The 22,993-nt window shown below is 35.6% G+C and overlaps 1 protein-coding gene across 1 annotated transcript in view; it reads right to left on the bottom strand.

The window, feature by feature from the left end:
• The window catches only part of GRID2 (glutamate ionotropic receptor delta type subunit 2), a 1,435,943-nt gene that overhangs the window by 287,227 nt on the left and 1,125,723 nt on the right, over positions 1–22,993 (bottom strand). Inside the window, exon 12 of the mRNA XM_053608318.1 lies at positions 247–385. Within this exon, the coding sequence (XP_053464293.1) occupies positions 247–385 (139 nt within the window). The remainder of the gene's footprint in view (positions 1–246; positions 386–22,993) is intronic.

Genomic DNA, 22,993 nt, shown 5'->3' with positions numbered 1-22,993 from the left:
TTGCGGTTTTTGGCCGGGGCTTGGTTTGAACCCACCACCTCCGCCATATGGGGCCGGTACGGTGCCCTACTCCTTTGAGCCACAGGCACCACCCTACCCTGTGATACTTTGCAGGATCACAAAGTTAAGTCTTTACTCAAAGGGAAATTGTAAATTTATTATTAGAAATGTATACTTATTCTCAGATACTTTTGGCCACTTTTCTTATTGCTCACACTTTATGGCCACTGGAATCTGTCTACTTACTGGATGGAGCTTTCAATGCGGGTAATAGTGAGGAAAGCAGCAAGGTTCGCTGTGTAAGATGAGATGACAATCAAAGCAAATAGCCACCAAGCTCCCATCATCATTCGAGTAGCCAGAGTTGTGTATGGAACTTCCCCACCTGCGGAAATAGGTAGAGATTAAAAGAATATCAATAAGTATTTATAATAAAGTATCTGAGGTCATACATGTTCAATACAAAATAGTGAGAAATCTTTATATTTAACATCAGCATCAATTCTCTATATATTTTCATCACTTCATATTTAATTCTCTTCTATAAGACTATGGGAGACTAGTCAAAAGAAGCATAACAAATGTTTATTGTGCTATGTTCAAATGATAGCTCTTCACCCTTCCTGTTCAATCCTCTTATTACTAACACAGGTATACACTGTCTTTCTAGGAACTTGATTATTCATTAGTTAGTTGATATTAATAGTGCTATGCTTATACTTAATGTAACTTTTCAAAATTTCCAGTTAAATAAATAATATTGAAAGGATTATTTTTTGGTTTAAATTCTGTAGAAACATAGGGTGTTCATTTTCTTGGGGTCCCAAATGTTAGTAATGGCTTCAGCATCATCACATTTGTTTTTTTTAGTTTTAATTGACAATCACTCTTAAAATCTTGTTCGTAAATCCTCCTTCCTATTTTTGGTGTGCTCAGTCCTTAACCTGCTACTGTTCACTGTCCACATTTCCATCCTGGGTAATCTCAACAGGTCTCTTGACTTTGAATATGATCTACAGTATGCCCTGATGACAATCAAATTTTTATTTCCAGTCCTACTTTCTCTAGAGGGTTATAGTGAAAGTGTACCTGATTTCCACTTGGAGTCTAATTCACATCTCAAACTTATCACATTTTGAGCTCTTTTTCTCCCCCCACTCTCAAATCAACTCAGCTCAAACCCAGTTTATGCTAAGTCAGTGAATAGCATCACTATTCACTTCATTTCTCAGACCAAAAACTTGGAAATTTTCTAACATCTCCTTCAATAGCAAATCCTGTCATCTTTACCCTTGAATTAACATGTCCAACCCTACCTCATTGCATCACTTCCACTACTGACACATAATTCTAAGCCAACATCATTTTTTGACTCTACTAGTAAACTACTTGTGTGGTTCCCCTGCTTACATCTGAGATAGCACTACTCCTAGATCTGTCACCATAGTGTTCTTAAATTAATGGTATTGCATGATCAAGCTTTCCCATGGCTTCCCATGGGGGGTAAAAAATCCCAAGACTCTACGAAGGCCTACCATGAACTGATTTTAGCTTAACTCTCTGATCTTAATTCTTATAATTTTTTCAGTGATTTTTTTGAAATCTTCTCTGTGGAGATTTCACACCAATATGTACCTCTGGGCCTTTATTGTTGTCTGGAATTCTCGTTGACTTATTAATACCATCTTCATTCTTTTTTTTCAAGTTTTTGCTCAGAGGATACCTTTTCACAAAAACTCTTAACAATACTCATTGTGCCAATCCATTTATCTTTTTAAACATAATAATTTATTTACCATATTTTATTTATTTTTATTTCTTTAGAATTTTTACAATTCCTGTTGCATATTAAATGGGTAAATATTTATTGAATGAATATATGCTGTGCTGTGAACTAATTTCATATGTGTATGAAATATGAATACACATATCAATATGTGTATGTGTCCAAAATTCACATGTTGAAACTCCAACCCCCAGTGTGACTGTATTTGGAAATAGGTCCTTTAAAGAGATAAAGCAAAAAAAAAAAAAAAAATGTTCTGAGAGTGGAGCCCTACTGCAATATGACTGTTGTCCTCATAAGAAGAGAAAGACAGTCTTAAAGTAAATGCATGGAAACAAGATCATATGAGGACACAATGAGAAGGTTGCCAAGAAGGTCACCAAGAAGGGAGTTTGTAGAAGAAATCAAACGAGCTGATACCCTGATCTTGGACTTCCAGCCTCTAATAACGATGACGAAACACAGTTTTCTTTTGAAGCTGTTAAATTTGTGGTATTTTTTTTTTGTGTGTGTGGCCATACTATCAGACATGCTGTACATGAACTATCAATAGACCTTATAAAAGAAATTAGGTTTATACTCACAGTAGAAATAAATCAAAGAGAGATTATACTACTCCCACCTAGGCATATCAATATGTGAATGACTTCGGAGGAGTCAGTAACTTTAACATCAGGGATATGTTTATTACAACCACCAGTTCTCACTATGTAATATATCTAAATTTTAAATGTAGTACAAACATACCCTTTGGTTATGTTTTGAGCTATTTTCTTTATATAATGTATTCAGAACAGGCTAACCTCTAGTATCTGAAACACATTTTTCTAAAGCAGCTACAATACATTTTAGGTACTTTCTTCTTCAAAGCAAAAAATATACATTCTCTCAGCTTTTAAAATATTTATTTTTTAAATCTGCATGGAGATTTTTTAGCTAAAATGACTTAACTAAAAAATATAATAAAGTGTGAATAAGAAGATAGATAAAGACTTAATATGTCTAACAAAACGTAGAACTTAAGGTCATGACTGAAAAGGCCATTTGGGGGTTCCTTTCCATAAAGTCTTTAGCCTTCATTAGCATTGTTATCACCATGTAGAATACTGCTTGAGTTTCTTCATCTGTGATGTAACATTTGCAAATTTAATAGTTCCAATATTCTTGTAAAATCTAAATAAAATACTACTTTATTTGACATTTGCACTTAAAAATCAAATATTAAAAGCAATGGGAATCTTTGCTTTAATTATTACCTGTGGACTAAGCTAGTTGGAACAATCCTCCAACTTCAGGAAATTTAAAAAATATTGAACATGAGGGCGGCGCCTGTGGCTCAGTGAGTAGGGCGCCGGCCCCATATGCCGAGGGTGGCGGGTTCAAACCCAGCCCCGGCCAAACTGCAACAAAAAATAGCCGGGCGTTGTGGCGGGCGCCTGTAGTCCCAGCTGCTTGGGAGGCTGAGGCAAGAGAATTGCGTAAGCCCAAGAGTTAGAGGTTGCTGTGAGCCGTGTGACGCCACGGCACTCTACCCGAGGGCGGTACAGTGAGACTCTGTCTCTACAAAAAAAATATTGAACATGTAATGTATTTGCAAAGTCAAGGGATTAGAGAACCAAAAACTTAAGAGAAGAAGGTAACATATAAAAGTATAATAGCCTACTATTTGGAACTACTTTTCCCTGAGGGGCATATGCTCATTTTAAAAGAGGAAGTAGCTGGGTATGGTGATGCACATTCATAGTCTCAGAAAGGAGGGAGGCTGAACTGGGAGGATTGCTTGAGGCTAGGAATTTGAGAACAGCCTGGACAACATATGAGACCCCATCTCTACAAAGGTAAACAGTAAATTAGCTGGGTCTGGTGGCATACTGTAGTCTCAGATACTCTGGAGGGTAAGGTAGGAGGATCATTTAAGCCCAAGAGTTTGAGGTTATATTGAGCTGTGATCAGGCCACTGCACTCTAGCCTGGGTGACAAAGAGAGATTCTGTTTCTGTTAAAAAACAAAACAAAACAAACAAAAAAACCCCTAATAAACAAAACAATGAAATAAAAGCCTTTAAGATGGTAACAAAATTGGGGTAGGGTTTGCCAGATGAGGGTGGGATTGAGAAAATAAAAAAATCCCATTGCGATTGAAACTAATAAATACTATTCAAGCAATTCACAGGTCAAAACAATAAAATCCACAAGAGAAATAAGAAGTGTTTTTAACTGGACGAAAATAAAAATACCTCATCTCAAAATTTCACAAGTTTTGATAGCTTATAGGATGAAGCCAAATTTGTGTTTAGCGGGAAACTGATAGCCTATAATGTACAAGAAAAGAAGTCTGAGGAACTCATCAATTTAAAATTAAAACAAATCAGAAAGTTAAACCTAAACTTAAACAGGTAAGAGGAAGAACATAATACATATAAGAGCAAAACTAATAAAACTTATCGATTTTATAGTTTCCAAAATTTAGTGCGATGACACTGCTTTTGACGTTTCTAATAGTGGATATAACCCTTAATAATGTAAACCCCTCTGCAATCTCAATTTCAAGCATTCCAATATCCTATGCCATTTTCAATCCTTCAAGCTTCCTCTCTCCATCAAGTCTACAGTCTACAAAGATCTCAGATGTATTGATCCTGCCATGTTTCCACTCTCCCTCTGACCCTCTTAGACACACTTCCCTTTTACCGAGCTTAAACCCAATGATTTCAATGCAATTAATCGCATTCATCTTCAACTTCCTTGAAATCCTCTTGACAAAGCCCAAATCAAGTCAAATCCAACTCTCTTCCTACTTTGTGTGTGAACTGTGCAGCTGAATAACACACAACTATTCATGTCATTTTGAATTCGTGGCCACAAACTTCAGATGAGGCCTTAATGTGCCTCACAGCCATATTCCATCTTCACAGCTTTTCTCTGCCCCAATCTCCTAGCCACTAATCCCAGTGTTTCTATCTTCCAGTACCCCATGGCTCCTCTCCATAGTCATGGTCAGCTGGTGGTCATGGAATCTATGTCCATTTAGAAAATGAAAGCAATCAGAAGTAATTTCCATAGAAAATCTAGTACAAAACAGTTTACAGTATGGACTTTGGAGTAAGAAAGGAAGGGACATGTGCTAATATTTTCAAATGTAAACAATCATAAAATAAATCCAAAATATGAATAAATACATATGGGGAGCAAGAGGGAGCAAAGTGAAAGAGACAAGGATGGAATTAAGATTTCCGTGACTGTACTTTGTTATTTAGCTTCAAATTTGGTACATGTAAATGTAATTGAAATTGGTACATGTAAACATAATTGAAAAGCACATTAAATTAAAAAAGCAACTGAAAATAAAATGATAGAAACAAACCTGAGAGTAGGTCAAGTTAAGGGCAAAATATGCAGAGGAAAGAATTACTTCAAATGATTTAAAATACAATTTTAAATTCCCATTGTGAAGGCCACTGTCATTTTGGGTGGCCCTCTCACAGAGCTGTCCTTTCAGGGTCTAGTAACTATTATCTCCCTATCCCTGTAGGCCCAGCAGGGATGACAGTTCTTCTCTGTAACCAATGTGTATTACATCGACCTTTGTTACTTTCCATTCACATCATTGTAAACAGTCCTTTTAGTAAACTTGCCTCAGTTTCCAGAATCTGAAATAGAAAGTATCATCCATTTCTAGTTGGTAGCAGCTATGGGAAGAAAACCACAAAAATGTGATGTTGGGACGAGATGGTTCCCGTCTGGGTAGTGCATGTTGGTAGGGACTGGAGCACTGAAGAGCCACAGCCTGTGGTTACATTGTAATTGTTTAAATAACCCCCAATGCTGGCACGGGATGACGTGCAGGTGGAATGCGAGGCCTTGGGACACTGACTGGCTGTGGCAGTAACAGAGATTTTGAAGCTGTGGCTCCATGGAACTGCTCTGAAGCCTCAGAATGAATACAAAGCATAAAGGGAAAACTGAAGGCCATGAGCGCCCAGCTCAGAAATAAGGTAAAACGTGGGAGTCTTCAGGGCAGCTTTTAAGTAGTCTCTCAATCCCGTAATTTCAGAGTAGATATGATGGAGGACTAGAGTAAGACTTGACTGTGAGTGGCAAATCTTCCACCACACATGGTCTCTCATGCTAAGGGAAGGGCACTGATGAGAAATTTGAACTCCCTATTGGAAATAACCTCACATCACTTCTGTGGGAATCGGCTTTCCTTTGCATGAACACTTTTCAGTAACTGGACCAAAGAAATCTCACCGTTCTCCTCTGGACCCACCACATTACCCTTCATTGCTTTCCAGCTGTAAGTTTGGTCCAAAATAACTGAGTCAGAAAAGTATAAAACCCATTTAGAAAAGTTTTGTATCCAAAAGAATGAAAGGAAAGTAGAGACAAGAGCAAATGTGTTGTCACATGCGGTAATGACCTAAGATTTGGGATTTAAAGTGTTAACTGGATACTTGTGAGTGGTGGTAGGAGTTCGTTAGACTGGCTAATTGAAGAATGAACACAAATGAGTGGATTATTTTGAGGGTATCCTACACACAACTTCTCTGGCATTCCGTAACCGTAAACTTTGAAAGGGGTGGGAATGTTGAGATGAGTCTGTTCTGACCAAGCTGCTCACTTCCCTGACATGAGAGGGACGCGGCCTACACACAGATATTAAGAAATGCACAAGAGAGATAGAACACAGCATCTCTCAAGAGTCCTGTGTGCTTGTCCTCTCATTTCTGAGATGACCTTGGGGAACAGCAAAGTAAATGTAGTTGGTGGGGCTAAGTGTAGATGTCTATCAGAAATGAGGTGAAATTACCATAATAAGCCATGGTTATTTATGAGTGATAATTAGAGTGTACTCAACTTCAGAGATCTACAGTAATAGTTTATTTTATTTTTTTTTAATTTGTTCCAGGTTAATACGAGGGGACAACCAGGTTACATTATTTGCATTTGTTAGGTAGAGTCCCCCTTGTAGTTGCGTCCTGGATTCAAGAGGTATGCCACATACCTTGACATTGTGCTCATTAAGTGGGAGGGTCCCTAAAAGAAAATAGTGCTTCTATTTAGATAACTTACATAACTTATAACCCCTTACTTTTATGGTGCTTCTTGGTGGACATGGACAGAACCATTCCAGATCTGAGGGCAGACACCTAGGTTCAACTGCTGGATGGGAATTTGGTACCTCTTATCTAGTTCCCAGAACTCAACCAGTTTATGGATCCAGATCCCAATATTGAAGAAGAGGTCAAGTTATCATTTTTTGATATGTCCTTTTTGACATTAAAAAAGTATTTTTAGTGGTAATAGGATGGCACACTTGAAATTTCGTATCCTATTTATCTTCAATAGTTAAATAATATTTCTCAGATGTACTATAGCTTATTTAAGTAATCTGTTTTTTTTTTTTTAATTTGGAAATTTATGCTGTCATCACTTTAAACCATCTTTGAACTGAGAATCTTTTAAATATTTTAAAGTATTTTCTTTTGGTAGAATCCATTCAGAAAAATTATTTGCTGAAAGAAATTAGTTTTTTAATATCTTGTATAGGTGATAAGGATTTTCAAAGACATTTTATAATGGAATTTATTAAAAAATAGTCATAGGTAATGTCACTTTTCTACTGATATGAAGGTTAATTTTAGGTGTCACCTTAACTGGATTAATGAAATTAATGAAAGAAAGATCTGCCCTCAGTGTGAGCGGGCACTGTTTGGTCAGCTGGAGTCCCAGACAAAATTAAAAGAGGACAGAAAGGATTTCCTCTCTCTATCTTTCCTGAAACAAGGACACATTGCTCTCATGCTGCCCTTGGATATAAAGATTGCCAGGCTCTCTGGCCTTGGCACTCAAGGATCAGTGCCTTCTCCATCTAGTTTGCGGATGGCTGTTTTGGAACTTCTTGGCCTCTGTAATTATGTGACCCAATTTCCCCAATAAATCTGATTTCAGATATCTATATCCATATATATCTGGGGTCCTCAAACTGCGGCCCGCGGGCCACATGAGGCAGTGTGATTGTATTTGTTCCCACTTTGTTTTTTTACTTCAAAATAAGATATGTGCAGTGTGCATAGGAATTTGTTCATAGTTTTTTTGTTTAAACTATACTATGGCCCTTCCAATGGTCTGAGGGACAGTGAATTGGCCCCCTGTTTAAAAATTTTGAGGATGCCTGATATATATCCGTATCTACAGCTACACCTCTATCCATATCTCTATCTATATCCATATCCACAGCTACGTCTATGTCATTATCTGCATTGTATCCGTATCATCTCTACGTACATCTATATACCCAGATACACCTCACTCTGCTGCACTTTGCTTTACAGGACTCTGCAGATCTTGCATTTTTTCTTTTTAACAATTTGAAGGTTTGCGGCAACGCAGCACTGAGCAGTCTCTCAGCACCATTTTCTCAACAGCATGTACTCAGTTCCTGTCTCAGGGTCAGAGTTTTTAGCAACAAAGTAACTAAGTTAGGTAAAGTATTTTTAAGACATAATACTATTTCACACTTAATAGACTACAGTACAGTACAAATTAACTTTTATACACACGGGGAAATAAAAAAATTTGAGGGACTAACTTTATTGGGATATTTGCTTCATTTCAGGAGCCTGGAACTGAGTCCTCAATATTTTTGAGATATGTTTTTGTATGTCTTACTGATTCTATCTGGAGAACTCTGATTAATACAATTGTTATTTCCGTTGATTCTGAATGACAAAATGTGTTTTTGGGTTGACTGATGGGTCTCTTTGCAGATATGCAAAAGTAGGCTAGAAAGCATTAGATGATGTAATGGAATGATAATTTCTTGTTTATAAAAGGCTTCTCTAACTTAACATTTATATTTGAAAAGTAATCATATAATAATACATGTAGCCGGAAAGGCTATGTTAACCACTGTGATAAAAATGTGTCAAATGGTTTATGAAGTGAGTGTATGATGCCCCATAATCATATCATTGTATACAGTTATGATTTAATAAAAAAATTAAAAAAAAAAAATAATACATGTAAAGCTTCGTTTAAATAGCAGTTACTTCTTTATAACACGTTAGTATTATCTATACTCTTCTGTTTTAAAGAGTTCCACATTGGTGGTATGAGAAAATACTTCACTTTTTAACCATTTTTTAATGTTGATACATAAAATATTAATTTTTACATTTAATCTTAACATAAGTAATGTTAAACTATATAATTTAATATTATGTAGTTAATTCAATGTTATACAGTTAATTAAATTACTTAATTTAATCTTTTAACATTTTTTTTTAATAAAGATAGTTCTTTCACACATAGAAAGGCCATCTGTACACAGTAACTTGAAATAAGAATGTTGTTCTGAGCAAATAAAAAAAGAATATTATTTCAACATTGGGATTTCCTACTGGAGATCATCTTTCTAATTCTTGAAACTTTGGGTTATACAAATAGTTAAGATTATTTTACTTAACCCAGTACCAGGGAATATTTCTGATAACAGATTTGAAAATCGCTAAATTAAAATTTTTAATTATAATCAAATTAAATGGCTGCTGGTTACACTACATAAACCTTCTATGCTGATTTTTGTTTAACTTTTAAGTGCCAATCGCTGTAACTCATATTAGAACTAAATTGAATTTAACTGCACACAAAAAACTAACACTTGACAGTTTCTTACTTTCACAGTGTTTGCATTACTCCAAACTACACAATCCTGCCTGTGTTTCTCTTGAGTGAGGGAGCACAAAACAGTCCACTGAATGTCAATGGTGGATTTTAGGTTTCCGGTCTATACAATTGGCTATATGATAGCTGTATGCAGTTGTACCTCAAGTAATAGTGTAAATCTTGAGGTAAGATTTCAAGATTTATTTCAATTGCTAGATTAAAATAAAACTTTCCTTAAATGCAACAGTAAAAACATAGAGATGAGCAGTACATAACTCTGTTTACCTTGATTTCCCACCACAAAATGATGAAGTATCCTGTCTCCAAGGAGAGTAACAGTGATATTTAGAAACTCCTGTTGCAAATCCTTTCCCTAAGTCTCATTTAATAAAACCCCTTTTCCGCTCCTGCACTAATTGCTTTGTATTCAGTTCTATTCGACGATCTGATTATAGTTTACGTGAGTTGCACTAAATCTATGGAAAGTACCTTGTTATACGTGAACTTTATTGCATCAGACAGATAAGTCTTCCAGAACATTAATTAGCAATGTCCTTTTTTTATGGGACTAGTTAATCCTTCTTGAATTGGTAAGGCTGCTCTTTTAGAAATTATTAAATGATTTTGAAGACAAGATATTTTTTATGAACAGGTTTCTACATGTATAAAATTGAGTGGTTCAGTTGGAAGGCTTTGTAGTTTATGTGGATGTTTATTGAGATTTTCACTAATCAACAGGTCTGCATTTTACCACATTAGTGGTTAATGAAAGCAACTTTATTACAAAAGACAGTGGGTCAGTGCTATGGTTTGAATGTCCCTTCCAAAACTTATGTTGAAATCTAATTGTCATTGTGCCAGTATTAACAAGTAGAATCTTAAAGAGGTGATTAGGTCATCAAGGCCCTGATCTCATGAATGAATTAATGTCATTATAATGGGAATGGGTTTGTTAGTGTTTCTTTTTTTTTTATTTGTTTGTTTTTAGAGAGAGACTCTCACATTGTTACCCTCACTAGAATGCTGTGGCTCCTAGCTCAAGCAAACTAAAACTTTTGGGCTCAAGTGATCCTCTTGCCTCAGCCTTCTGAGTAGCTGGGACTACAAGTGCTCACCAGAACCCCTGGCTATCTTTTTAGAGACAGGGGTCTTGCTCTTGTTCAGGCTGGTCTTGAACTCCTGAGCTCAGACAATCCACTAGCCAGGGCCTCCCACAGTGCTGGGATTACTGGAGTGAGCCACACTGTACCTGGCCCTGAGAGTACATTGTTATTAGAGTGAGGTGAGTTCTCTCTTCCTCTCTGGCTCTTTGCTGTTCTTTTGCTCTTCCACTGTGCTGCACAAAGGCCCTCACCAGATACCAGCACCTTGATGTTGGTCTTCCCAGCCTCCAAAACTGTAATCCCAATAAATTCCCTTTTTTATAAAGTACCCAGTGTGTGATACTGTGGCATAGCAACATAAAATGAACTAATATAGTCAGCATGCCGTGTATCTTCTTTAAGTTAGCTGCCACTTTTACATGCAACAAAAAATGTATTTGCTTATTGCTTTTTCTGTTCCCTTCTCTAGTATCCACCAAACCACCCTTGTAACTGTTAATGATAAAAACAAGACTATAGTTTCAGAACATTGATATGACAGCTAAATTTCAAAAACTCTGAAGGAATATATTCCAAACGCTTATTGGCTCCTAGAATATTTCCCGTCACATGTATGGTTTCCACTAGTTGGTATTTTGCTAAAATCACACACAGTTATTTAAGAGATGTCCCTAGAAATATATTCAGACTTTGTATTCATTCTTCTATTCCATTTTGCTATTTTATAGGTCTTGTTAACAAAGAAGAGGAGAAACCAAATAGTCTTATGTTTTCTTTCCTGGTTTGGCTTCCTATACACTAGAAAATGTCTTGCTTTATAGATGAGTACGTCCAAGATTTTGGTAAAAGATTTAAGTACATAGTAAATGGAATTTTCCCATTTGACATATAAAATTAGAACATATAAGATTACATTGAAAAGGGGGAAAAGATATGCATACATACTTTAAAATCTTCGGAAAATTTTTAGGCATACAGTAAATTTTTTTTTTTTTTGTAGAGACAGAGTCTCATTTTATCGCCCTCAGTAGAGTGCGGGCTGTGGCTCACAACAACCTCCAACTCCTGGGCTTAGGCGATTCTTTTGCCTCAGCCTCCCGAGTAGCTGGGACTACAGGCGCCCGCCACAACGCCCAGCTATTTTTTGTTGCAGTTTGGCCAGGGCCAGGTTTGAACCCGCCATCCTTGGTATATGGGGCCAGCGCCCTACTCACTGAGCCACAGGTGCCGCCCTACACTAAAAATTTTTAAGTCAATTTGTATATCATCCCTTGTATGTTTCTCAACTCTAACATATTGGACACTTCATGTTTTTTTTATTAAATTATTTTTATTTATACTATTGGTCTTTTGTTTTTATTTTTAATATATCAATTGCCTATTTGTTCATCATAAGAGAAAACACATAACCTTAGTCCATGTTTGAACAAGGAACATATTATAATTCTTTCAGTACATCCAAATGCCACTTCCTGGAGGTCTCAAAAAATTATTCTCTTTTCTTTTTTTCCTACTATTTTTCTTGTTACCTACTTATTTTACCACAAACCTGGCAATGACACGAGGGCTGGGAAAGGCGCTTACAGGAGGAAATATTACCTGGATGACGAGTCGTTTGTCAAACAGCATGAAGCAAGACGTAGTGAGTCAGAACGTGCCACTCTGCAGTGATGTATTAGCTTTTAATGTTTTAAAATAATTATAGTGAGGCCTAAGCCACTATATAAAACTACTATACAAATTCCAGTGCCATTAGCAACTCCATTTTTCAGAGATTCAATCAATCAGTGGTTCTGAGGAAAATTGTACCCATTCTGCCAATCTCAGAAGCATGAACGTTCAAAGGGTAAGCAGCAGTTGTCAAAAGATATCAAAGTGAAATGGATCTCAAAGTGACATTTTACATTTGGAATTTCTGATCCAGGTTCCTAAACTAGGCCTATGGGTAAGCGCATCATTAGTTCCACAAGGTCAGAGAACGCCAATACCTTTTCAATCTGTTTTAATGATAAAAGGGCCAGGACCAACTCTAAAAGACATTTAAAAGTTCCAAAATGCTGGCTAAACCTAGCAACTTGTTAATCGCCACTGAAAGATCCGTTTTAAACTAGAATTCATAATTTGATAGAGAAGAAGGGAATCATTCAAACTCAAATATCTAGTCTTTCAAAAACAGTTACCAGCTTTCCCATTTTGAATTTTCTCTTCTTTCCTGATTTTCTGTTTTCTGGAGTTCTTACACGGAAGTATGAAGGAGGACATTTAAAAAGCCAAAGGGAAAAATGGATCTGCTCTGATTTCTTTTCATCATAAAAAATTTAAAAACGGCTAAAAGAACCTCATATTAATTGGAAGTTTTAAAAAATGTCTGAAAGAATGAGATTTCAGTGCACTGGTGCTACTAGAAATCTATTAGAATAACAAATAGACATTTTATTCAGTATATGGGTTTTTATATTCAAGTAAATTTTAATAAGTAATACAGGAAGCTCTATAATTGACGTATAAATGAAATCATGTCATAAATGGTGATTTCCACAACAATGCTGATTTAGTAAGCAAATGTGATTAAACACAACCCACAGGTTTCTGCCTTTATACGTGTATCTGTCAATGCAAATATGTAAAATAACACATTTCAGAATTCCACATGGAGCTAAAATATTTTACTTAAAGAAAATTTTTATTTTTTTAAATGTGCTATTTGGATGTAGTATCTAGATTTTTCCGGGAAGTTCTAAATGCACTTTCCATTTTGAGCCTGTGGAGTCTCTGATTTAGGGACCTGACTTGAATCCATGGGAAATGGAAAAATCAGAAAATGAGGTCATATTGCTGGACTGAAGCAGTAAATCAAAACCCTGGATTAAACAAGTAGGAAGAGGGGTCAGGGAGGAGAGAGATCCAGGTGAAGTCACAATAAATAAGTAAATAAATAAACAAACACATATTAAACTCAGGCTGAAATCAGGCTAAGTAAGAGAATAAAGCAAGGGTCAGTAAAAAAAATACAAAAGCTTCTATTTGTTAAGTATTTACCACAGCTTCAGGCATTGTACTAAGGGATTTGTAAGTGTTTTCTTATTTAATCTTCACAACAGCCTTATACTTGATTAGGAAAGCATGATTGGGTTTCCTAAGCCAAGGCCAAGATCACAGAGGAGTAGAGAAATATAATTCATGATCACAGGCTATCACAGACAAGGGAGAAAACCAGGCGGGGAGTGTCACAGGTCAGAGAATTTCGGGAACCTTGTGGTTCTCCACCTCCAAGTAAATGCACCACTTCTTCCAGCAAGGAGTCTGATTTATTATTTTCTCCCTTTCTTCTCAATGACTAGAATGAATAGGTTTAGATCAGGCGTCCTCAAACTTTTTAAACAGGGGGCCAATTCCCTGTCCCTCAGACCGGGGGAGGGCCGGAGTATAGTTTAAACAAAAGAACTATGAACAAATTCCTATGCACAGTGCACACATCTTATTTTGAAGTAAAAAAACAAAACGGGAACAAATACAATCACACTGCCTCATGTGGCCCACAGATTGAGGACCCCTGGTTTAGATCATGGGCTACTAAACCAAAGTTAGGACATGTTCAGGCAAATAAAATAGCATAGGAGTTTGTAAGAATCAGAAAAAGTTATCATTATTTTGACTTGGGTACAATTAACTACGATCAAGATACTTACATAACACTAGGAATCTATGAACTTAAAATATAACCTGTATAATTAATTGGTTTTCCTGGAGGATATACCATACCATGAAGACAGAAAGAAGGTAATATTGCAATAACAAGAGATTCTAATTATTAAAGAAATAATAGGTGAAGAGTACTTTCCTCATAATTGTTCTAGATGTTAGACTATGATTCTGGATTACTTTGACAAATAACCTTATATGTAATCTTAGACATAATAGATTATATGCCAGTGTATAAAACATTTAATTTATAAATTGCACATGTGAACAAAATAGTGAATTACTTTTTTATTTTTCTTTGCCTAGAGATCTTTAGTCATCTTGTTCCTCTGCACAGGATTATTGAAAAAACAAAACAAAATGTTATTTTCTGCCTCTTCCTAGTTTCACAGACTTAGAAATTTATTCTATGAACATATGGCCATATACAAGAGACTCTTGAAACACTGGAAAGTTCAGGCTGCTATTGAAAAATAGACAAGTTGGGGAGTTTTTAAATGAAGATATTCTTTGAAGAACTGTCATTCATATTAACTGGAGTCATAAGACTAAGTTCTCGTGCAATTTTCAGCAATTTTCCTTTTCTTATATTGTGTTCATCATGGTACAAATATTCTAATTCTGAATGAACATTTTCAGACAGACTACATATAAAATTTCTGACACTTGTAGACAAATTATGATATCCAAACTAATTATTGCATGATATAGATAGTCTTCTCTGCAATTTAATACAACTCTCTACAAAACCTTTTAGAATTCTCCAATGCGTAATAATCTGTAGTGGCTCTGGAAATAATAACTTAAAGATTATTTGGTACTTTGTTTTCTTTACACATGAAATAAAAATCAAAGTTGTAACAATTAGATGATTAGCTCCTCTTTACCTTCGTTCTCCTCTTTACAGAGCTGTAGATTCTCCTTTCCACGACATTATCATTTGGAACAACACAGTCCCCCTTTATAGTTAGGTATATAAAAGTTTTGCTGCTGTATTTTGTATTATTAGAATAGCATTACTACATTACATGGTATCATTTTATACCCTTGTAAAATCTAGTCATATACATTTAAAAAGTTGGGCTAAATAGTCTCTGTTCTTAATGTTTAAACTATCACCAACACATTTCAAATATTTTGTCCAAGCTATTTAGATATTTTTTAAGGGTTGGACATAGGAGAGTTGTCTTTTTTTTTTTTTTTTATTGTTGGGGATTCATTGAGGGTACAATAAGCCAGGTTACACTGATTGCAATTGTTAGGTAAAGTCCCTCTTGCAATCATGTCTTGCCCCCATAAAGTGTGACACACACCAAGGCCCCACCCACCTCCCTCCTTCCCTCTTTCTGTTTCCCCCCCATAACCATAATTGTCATTAATTGTCCTCGTATCAAAATTGAGTACATAGGATTTATGCTTCTCCATTCTTGTGATGCTTTACTAAGAATAATGTCTTCCACGTCCATTCAGGTTAATACGAAGGATGTAAAGTCTCCATTTTTTTTAATGGCTGAATAGTATTCCATGGTATACATATACCACAGCTTGTTAATCCATTCCTGGGTTGGTGGGCATTTAGGCTGTTTCCACATTTTGGCGATTGTAAATTGAGCTGCAATAAACAGTCTAGTACAAGTGTCCTTATGATAAAAGGATTTCTTTCCTTCTGGGTAGATGCCCAGACTGCCATGGCAATTGCAACAACAACAAAAATAAACAAATGGGACTTCATTAAACTGAAAAGCTTCTGTACTGCTAAGGAGACAACAACCAAAGCAAAGAGACAACCTACACAATGGGAAAGGATATTTGCATATTTTCAATCAGACAAAAGCTTGATAACTAGGATCTATAGAGAACTCAAATTAATCCACATGAAAAAAGCCAACAATCCCTTATATCAATGGGCAAGAGACATGAATAGAACTTTCTTTAAAGACGACAGATGAATGGCTAACAAACACATGAAAAAATGTTCATCATCTCTATGTATTAGAGAAATGCAAATCAAAACAACCCTGAGATATCATCTAACCCCAGTGAGAATGGCCCACATCACAAAATCTCAAAACTGCAGATGCTGGCGTGGATGTGGAGAGAAGGGAACACTTTTACACTGCTGGTGGGACTGCAAACTAGTACAACCTTTCTGGAAGGAGAGTTGTCTTTACACCGAAGCAATGGGCTCTATTTGAATATGTTCAAATGTCCTCTAAATATCTAGTGAAATGCAGCCAATGCAAAACTGAGTTTTATGTTCTGTTAAGTTACGATTGTCTTTCTAAAGAAATACTTTACAATTTGATTGGAACTTATCTAATTTTAATTACTCAAATGTCTGAGTATGAAGTACGATTCAATGATTGGCTGAGAGTATCAAGTCTTCAGAGGGTACTGGTCACTTACCTCAGAAGCTGTGCCTGTAGGGTAATTTCTTAAGAAAATAACGATGTATGTGCACAAACACCGAACTAGAACAATTTTATAAATACTTAATGATAGGGAAATTGGCAAATAAATTATATATATGTACACACATATATAAATGATAGAGTCTTATAGGAACAGTAAATACTAATATGGAAAAATAGCGAAAGGAGTAAGTAAATAATTGTTCAGGACTCACTGATTACTTACTTTGAACATCAGGGTGTAGCCTAGGAAACCACTGTGTTTATATACTTGTGTCTTTCCTGACACCTACTCGGCCTGTCACTTAGATTTCAGTAACAGCTCATTCTCTCTGACCTCAGGTTTTCCCTCCTCAGCTAATCTGCCTCAACAGTCTCATAACCCTCAAGCTACCCTTCACATTGTCTCCAAACAGGCTGCTTCTCAAATACAAGTTTATTTGGCATAGTTTACCAAGAAAAGCTCTGCAATTTATGAAGTCCGTGTCCTTCATCTCTTCTGTGACGCTCTCTACTATCTGACCTCTACTGTTTTCTCTGGTCTCATCTCCAACTTTGCTCTATCTACGTGGAAAAATGGGGTCCTTACATTGCTTAACAGACTAAACTCTGGAATGTCTGGAATATTATTTTCCTCATTTTTATCTGGCTAGTTTACTTTTTCAGCTCAGTGCATATAACTCAAGAACACTTACCAGGATCATCATTTAACTGTTTGAATGAAAGACTGTTGTTGCTTTAAATAAAGGAGCCATATATTCATTAGTATTTCATATTTTTTAAATGTGTAATCATAAATTCTACTTTCACACAACTCTTTCTTTTCTTTCTTTTTTTTTTTTTTGAGACAGAGCCTCAAGCTGTCGCCCTGGGTAGAGTGCTATAGCATCACAGCTCACAGCAACTTCCAACTTCTGCGCTCAAGCGATTCTCCTGCCTCCGCCTCCCAAGTAGCTGGAACTATGGGCACCTGCCACAATGCCTGGCTATTTTTTGGTTACAGCCATCATTGTTGTTTGGCGGGCCCAGGCTGGATTTGAACCCTCCAGCTCAGGTGTATGTGGCTAATGCCTTAGCTGCTTGAGCCACAGGTGCTGAGCCCACACAACTCTTTCAATGTGGTTAAAGGTTATACTCCGGGTCTGGAGTGGGGATTTGTTCCTGTAATCCTTCCACTTTGGCAGACAGAGGCAGGAGGATCCCTTGAGGCCAGGAGTTCAAGACCAGGCTAAGCAACATTGCATGGCCCCATCTTTCCAAAAAATAATTTTTAAAAATTTGCTGGGTGTGGTATTGCACATCTGTAGTCCCAGCTACTTGGGAGGCTGAGGCAGGAGAATGGCTTGAGCCCAGGAGTTTGGGTTGTAGTGGATTATGATTATACAGCTCTACTCTAGCCTGGATGTTAGTGCTTGTCTTTAAAAAAGAAAAAAAGAAAAGAAAAGAAGAAAGGAAAACAAAAGCAAAATTGTTATCCTTTTTCAGATCAATGGCCAATAAAATTCTGACTTTAATCAGCATAAATAAAATATTAAATTTTGGAGAAGAAATAGCAATGTATAAAGTGATGAATAAGGAATACTTCTTAAACTTGAAAAAAATAAAACCTTGAGAATTATTTCATACTAAAATTTCTACCTTTTACGATATTAAGGGAAACGTCTCCAGCTAGCACATTATGATGAGCAATTACATACTAAATTGAAGATCAAAAGTACCAGCTCAGCCTTTTAGGGCCCCTGTAAGCTTCATCTGAATCTTTAAACCTCTCAGACTGGCTGTAGAATTCTTATCATGACTTTTTTTTATATTTTTGTAATTTAGTCAGCAACGAACTAAAAACAGGAAAAGAAGGTGAGTTGTAGAAGGCAGCACTTTTGGAAATGCCTATCTTATGAAGAAACAGTTTAAGAATCAGAGGACTTGGCTCTTTTTCCTTTTACAACCTATTAGAAGCAGGACAGCCTCTGTCCCCTTCAGGGAGAATTATCAAAATATCCCCTGCACAGAAGTAAAACAGAAGAGGAAGAGAGTTTCAATAACATTGAAAGTTTTATGCGTGAAATTTGCTTCGTTTTATTTCACTAATGCCAGATGTTCCCATATAAAAATTAAATGTATATTTTAAGAGGAATATTTTTATTCTACCCAGCTTCCCCTGTTCCTTTATTTCCTTTGAATTCCCTGATTTCAAATATTTTAAATTATATTGCTAAAAGACTTATAAAATAAATTAGTCTCAGAAAATGCACATCTAATAAACATTGTGTTTGCTTGTTTTAAAATCATTAAAAATTGACATGTATTTTATGCTATCATAAAAGAAAAGAATACATAAAAAATGTGCTGTTTTAAATGAAAATGGTATTAGTAGGACTATTTAGCAACTACTTAAAACTGAAAAAAAAGAATATAGCTTGTGTGTTTTTGTTTTTGAAATCATACGCATTTGCTTATTTTCTGCCACCTGTGAATTATATAGTATTTGTTTTGAACTTTGTCAATTAGTATTACAGAGTACATTAAACTACAGTGATATGCCAGGAGAAGTTCCCCAGAGAGAAATAAAAAGATATGTGCGTGTATGTGTGTGTGTTTGGTCTGTGTTGATTTATGATTTATAAACTCTTAACACTTCATGATGATAATTGTTTGGCATATGAAATTATCTACACCTTAGATACAAACTGATGTAATTATTTACAGTTTTCTCAGTGGAGAAGCTACCTCAATTCAATGATCTGGGGATTAAATTGCATTGCTGTCAAGTCTTAGAGTGAGACAAGGAAACATAGCCAGCTACAAGTTTGACCTCTGCAATTACTGTTCATTTTCTAAGCTTTCCTGGGTATAAATGCATGTTAAATTGCCTTTTAGTGCCGGGAATGATTTTCTCTTAGCCAAATTACTCTCTTTGGGTTCATCAGTTAGATATGTATTGTATATAATTTAGTAGCACAGAAGTTACTCTTTCCAACTTAGAAGTGTCCATCCTGGACATTGTATGTGACCAGCTTCAATATCTTACATTATCTTAAAAAATGTGTTTGTGCTACTAAAGTAGGCTTTTATGCTTATCCTTTTTAATAAATTATTCAGGTCATCAAATATAATTTCCAACTTGCTTAACCTAATTTATGTCAGCATTTGTACAATGTCACTTGGGTCAATACTAGCTCAGAAGAAAAAATTAAAAATCAATGAACATCAGGGTGAACATTTTAATTTTCACTTTTTAACCTAAGCATTTTCCTGTATTTGGAGGACTGAATATTAAAGACTCATCTTAAACTATTTAGCTTTTTAGAAATGTCACTAATCTATACAACTATTTTCAATAACTCCAGGAGACCAGTTGCATTATTTCATATGTCATCAGAAGATTTGACCTTGACTTTCCTTTGGCTTGGAGATTAAATAGAGCCCCAATAGATAAAATGCACATCATTTTCAAAGAAAGGTTTTCTGGGAGATGATGCTGAGTTTACAGATTCCTACTGTGCCTGAAGCTAGTGTCTACTTAATCTTATACTCCAGATGGCCTTTTGTGACCAACTGCAAATTTAAAAATCAAGAATTTTTTAAATGGAAGGAACTGGCCTTGACAAGGAAAATTGGGGTAGAAAGTTAGTGATTTTTTTCTGTGAAAGATGTGAAATAATCCACTGCTATTATAAATGTTAGGACATTTTAGAATTTTTTGTATGAAGGGGGAATATATATAAATATTGATTAAATAAAAGAAAAAATATTTAATCCTTTACTAGAAGATTTTGCTGAAGAAAAGCTTATTTCTGGTGAAGGGGGACCCTATTTAATTCTACTCCAATGGAAAGATATTATTTAGATAAATTTGATATAGGAAAAAAATTCTCTCAATATAAATATTTCAAGTAAATAGCGCAATTAAATTTTGCAAAATAGTATGTATTCTTCTCAGAAGGAAAACAGGAGGTTGACTGAGAAGGAAAACTAAACTGAAAATTCAGTGCGTCTGCTTTCTCTCTGTACCTTCTCTACCAAGAGCACAGGGGAGATTTCTTGGAAGAGAATGGTCTCTAGGAACTGTCACCACACATAAAGCTGGGAACAATACTACATATGTTTCTCTTGATATAACATGGTTAACATGGTGTCTGAAGTGGACAACTATTATTTACCTGATTTTTAGGGTAGAAAACAGCATGGCTATAACTCGGAGTTAAGGTTCCTTCAAGGATAATGGGTGGATATATTTATTAATTATACACATACACACCTAAATAGATATACATTTACATACACTATAAAATTGACCATGACTCGTATAGATATTAATCTATACTTTTAGAAACAAATATTAAATACACACATACGCTGGATGTTTTGAAAATAGAATAGCTATATAAAAGTTTGTTAAAGCCCTCTATAACAATTACAGATATTAGTCTAAATTTTTGTCGTGTTCTTCTGGTTAAAACGCTCCAGTGACTCTCCTTTCTCTCAGAGTAAAAGTCAAAGTCTACAAAGCTCAATCTCATCTGAAGCCACGAACCTCTCTGATGTCAGACCCTAGTAGGCTAAACTTCTGGCCCCTTTGAGCAGGCTTCATGCATTTTTGGTTCCCTACACCTGGTCATCCTTTCTATCAGTACTTGCATCATATGTTCCCTCCTGTCTTCCAGGACATCGTTCAGCATCAAATTCTCAAAGATGCTTTACTTCAACCAATTGAAAATTGGTTGATCATTCCACATATACTTTCAATTCCCCTTTGATTTTTCTACAGCATTTGAGTTCTCACATATACACTATTTAATTAATTGATCATGCCCATATTTTGTTACCTGTCTCCCTCTCCCTCTCCTAGAATGTGAGCTTCATGAGGGCACAAATCTTTGTTTTTCTCATCAGTGTAGCCTAAGAGCTTGAATTGTGTCTGGCACATGGAAGGCACCCAATAAATGTTGGACGATCTTCAGCTGGACCCATAACACTTGATTCTAAGATATACAAAATACGCTTACTCTGAAAAGGAATGCTTATCTCAAATTCATGAAACCGTACATAAAAGTTGCTTAACTTTCTGAAGGAAAATGTATCACAGTTATTCAGACATATGTAATGGGGTCCTTACATATTCATTAAGATGTGTCTAGTAGATTTAGAAAAATGATGCAATATGATTCTATAAACACCAATTGTTTTCTCAGCAGAATAAACTTGTATACTGGAAAGGTAACAAAGACCTTTCAATTATTACAAAATCTGTGATAACAATGAATATATGACAAATTAAAATCTTCTTTGTTCCAGATAAAATTAAATAAAGGAAATTTATTCCCAATGTAAAAACTGATGTAGTTAATTAAGAGAAAATGTTAATAAAACTTAACAATGTCACAGGATAATGGTTCCTGCTGCTAGATATATGTCAAGAGAAAGATAAATAAGACAGAGTGATTTATTAAGCAGTGCCACACACCAGGCAACACATTTCTAGAGGATTATGGCACTTGTCAGGTAGTGATGTAAGGCAGAGGACTAGAGACTAAGTGGCCTTAACCCTTTGAGTAGTACAACAAAAGCACAGAAATGTGTTGCTTGTAGAAATTCACTGCTGATATAGCAAAATTTCCTTTATATTTGATAAGAAAGAAGAGACCATAATGATGTCAAAAAGACTCTCAGGTAGAAGAAAGTGCCTTCAATAATTATTCACATTTTTACAGAGAACTATGTGGAGAAATACTATTTCAAAATCTACAAAATTAGGAATACTTGTATTTAAAATACAGACTTCTCAAGGAAACCCTTTAGACAACAAATGACTATTGGTTCTTGTTCTCAGAAAAAATGTATTAAAACCATTTTGCGGGAAAACATCTAAAGATTTTTATTCCTTTCCAATACTTTAAGTAGCACAAGTCATTTACTTTTAAATTGTTAATAATAACTAAATAATGTCAAACATGATTCTATTGCAGAATTAACCCATGCATGGCATATTCTTGGCTTCAAACTGAACTAAGAATGCTATTATAGATTTAAAGGTTTACTTATAGGCTTTTCGTCTATAAGGAGTAGGATGTGCTACTCAGAGTGAAGCGTACAAAGGCTGAGGGCAAAATGTCTTGACACAAGTATTCCTGAGCCTTATGCCCCCAGAAGCACAAACTTGATATCCAACAACAAAGAGACCTTCATTTTGCAATCTACTGAGGCTCATGCTCCAGTTAGAACAAAAATGGGGACTAAGTGAAAACCTGCAGATTTCACAAGCATTTCTTCAGCCAAAAGAAGTTGCAGAGGCCTCAGTGGCATGAACTGAACTTGTTGGCTCAT

The sequence above is a fragment of the Nycticebus coucang genome, chromosome 1 (assembly GCF_027406575.1).
Source record: "Nycticebus coucang isolate mNycCou1 chromosome 1, mNycCou1.pri, whole genome shotgun sequence".
Taxonomy (NCBI): Eukaryota; Metazoa; Chordata; class Mammalia; order Primates; family Lorisidae; genus Nycticebus; species Nycticebus coucang.
This window is presented reverse-complemented; position numbering and strand designations above follow the sequence as displayed.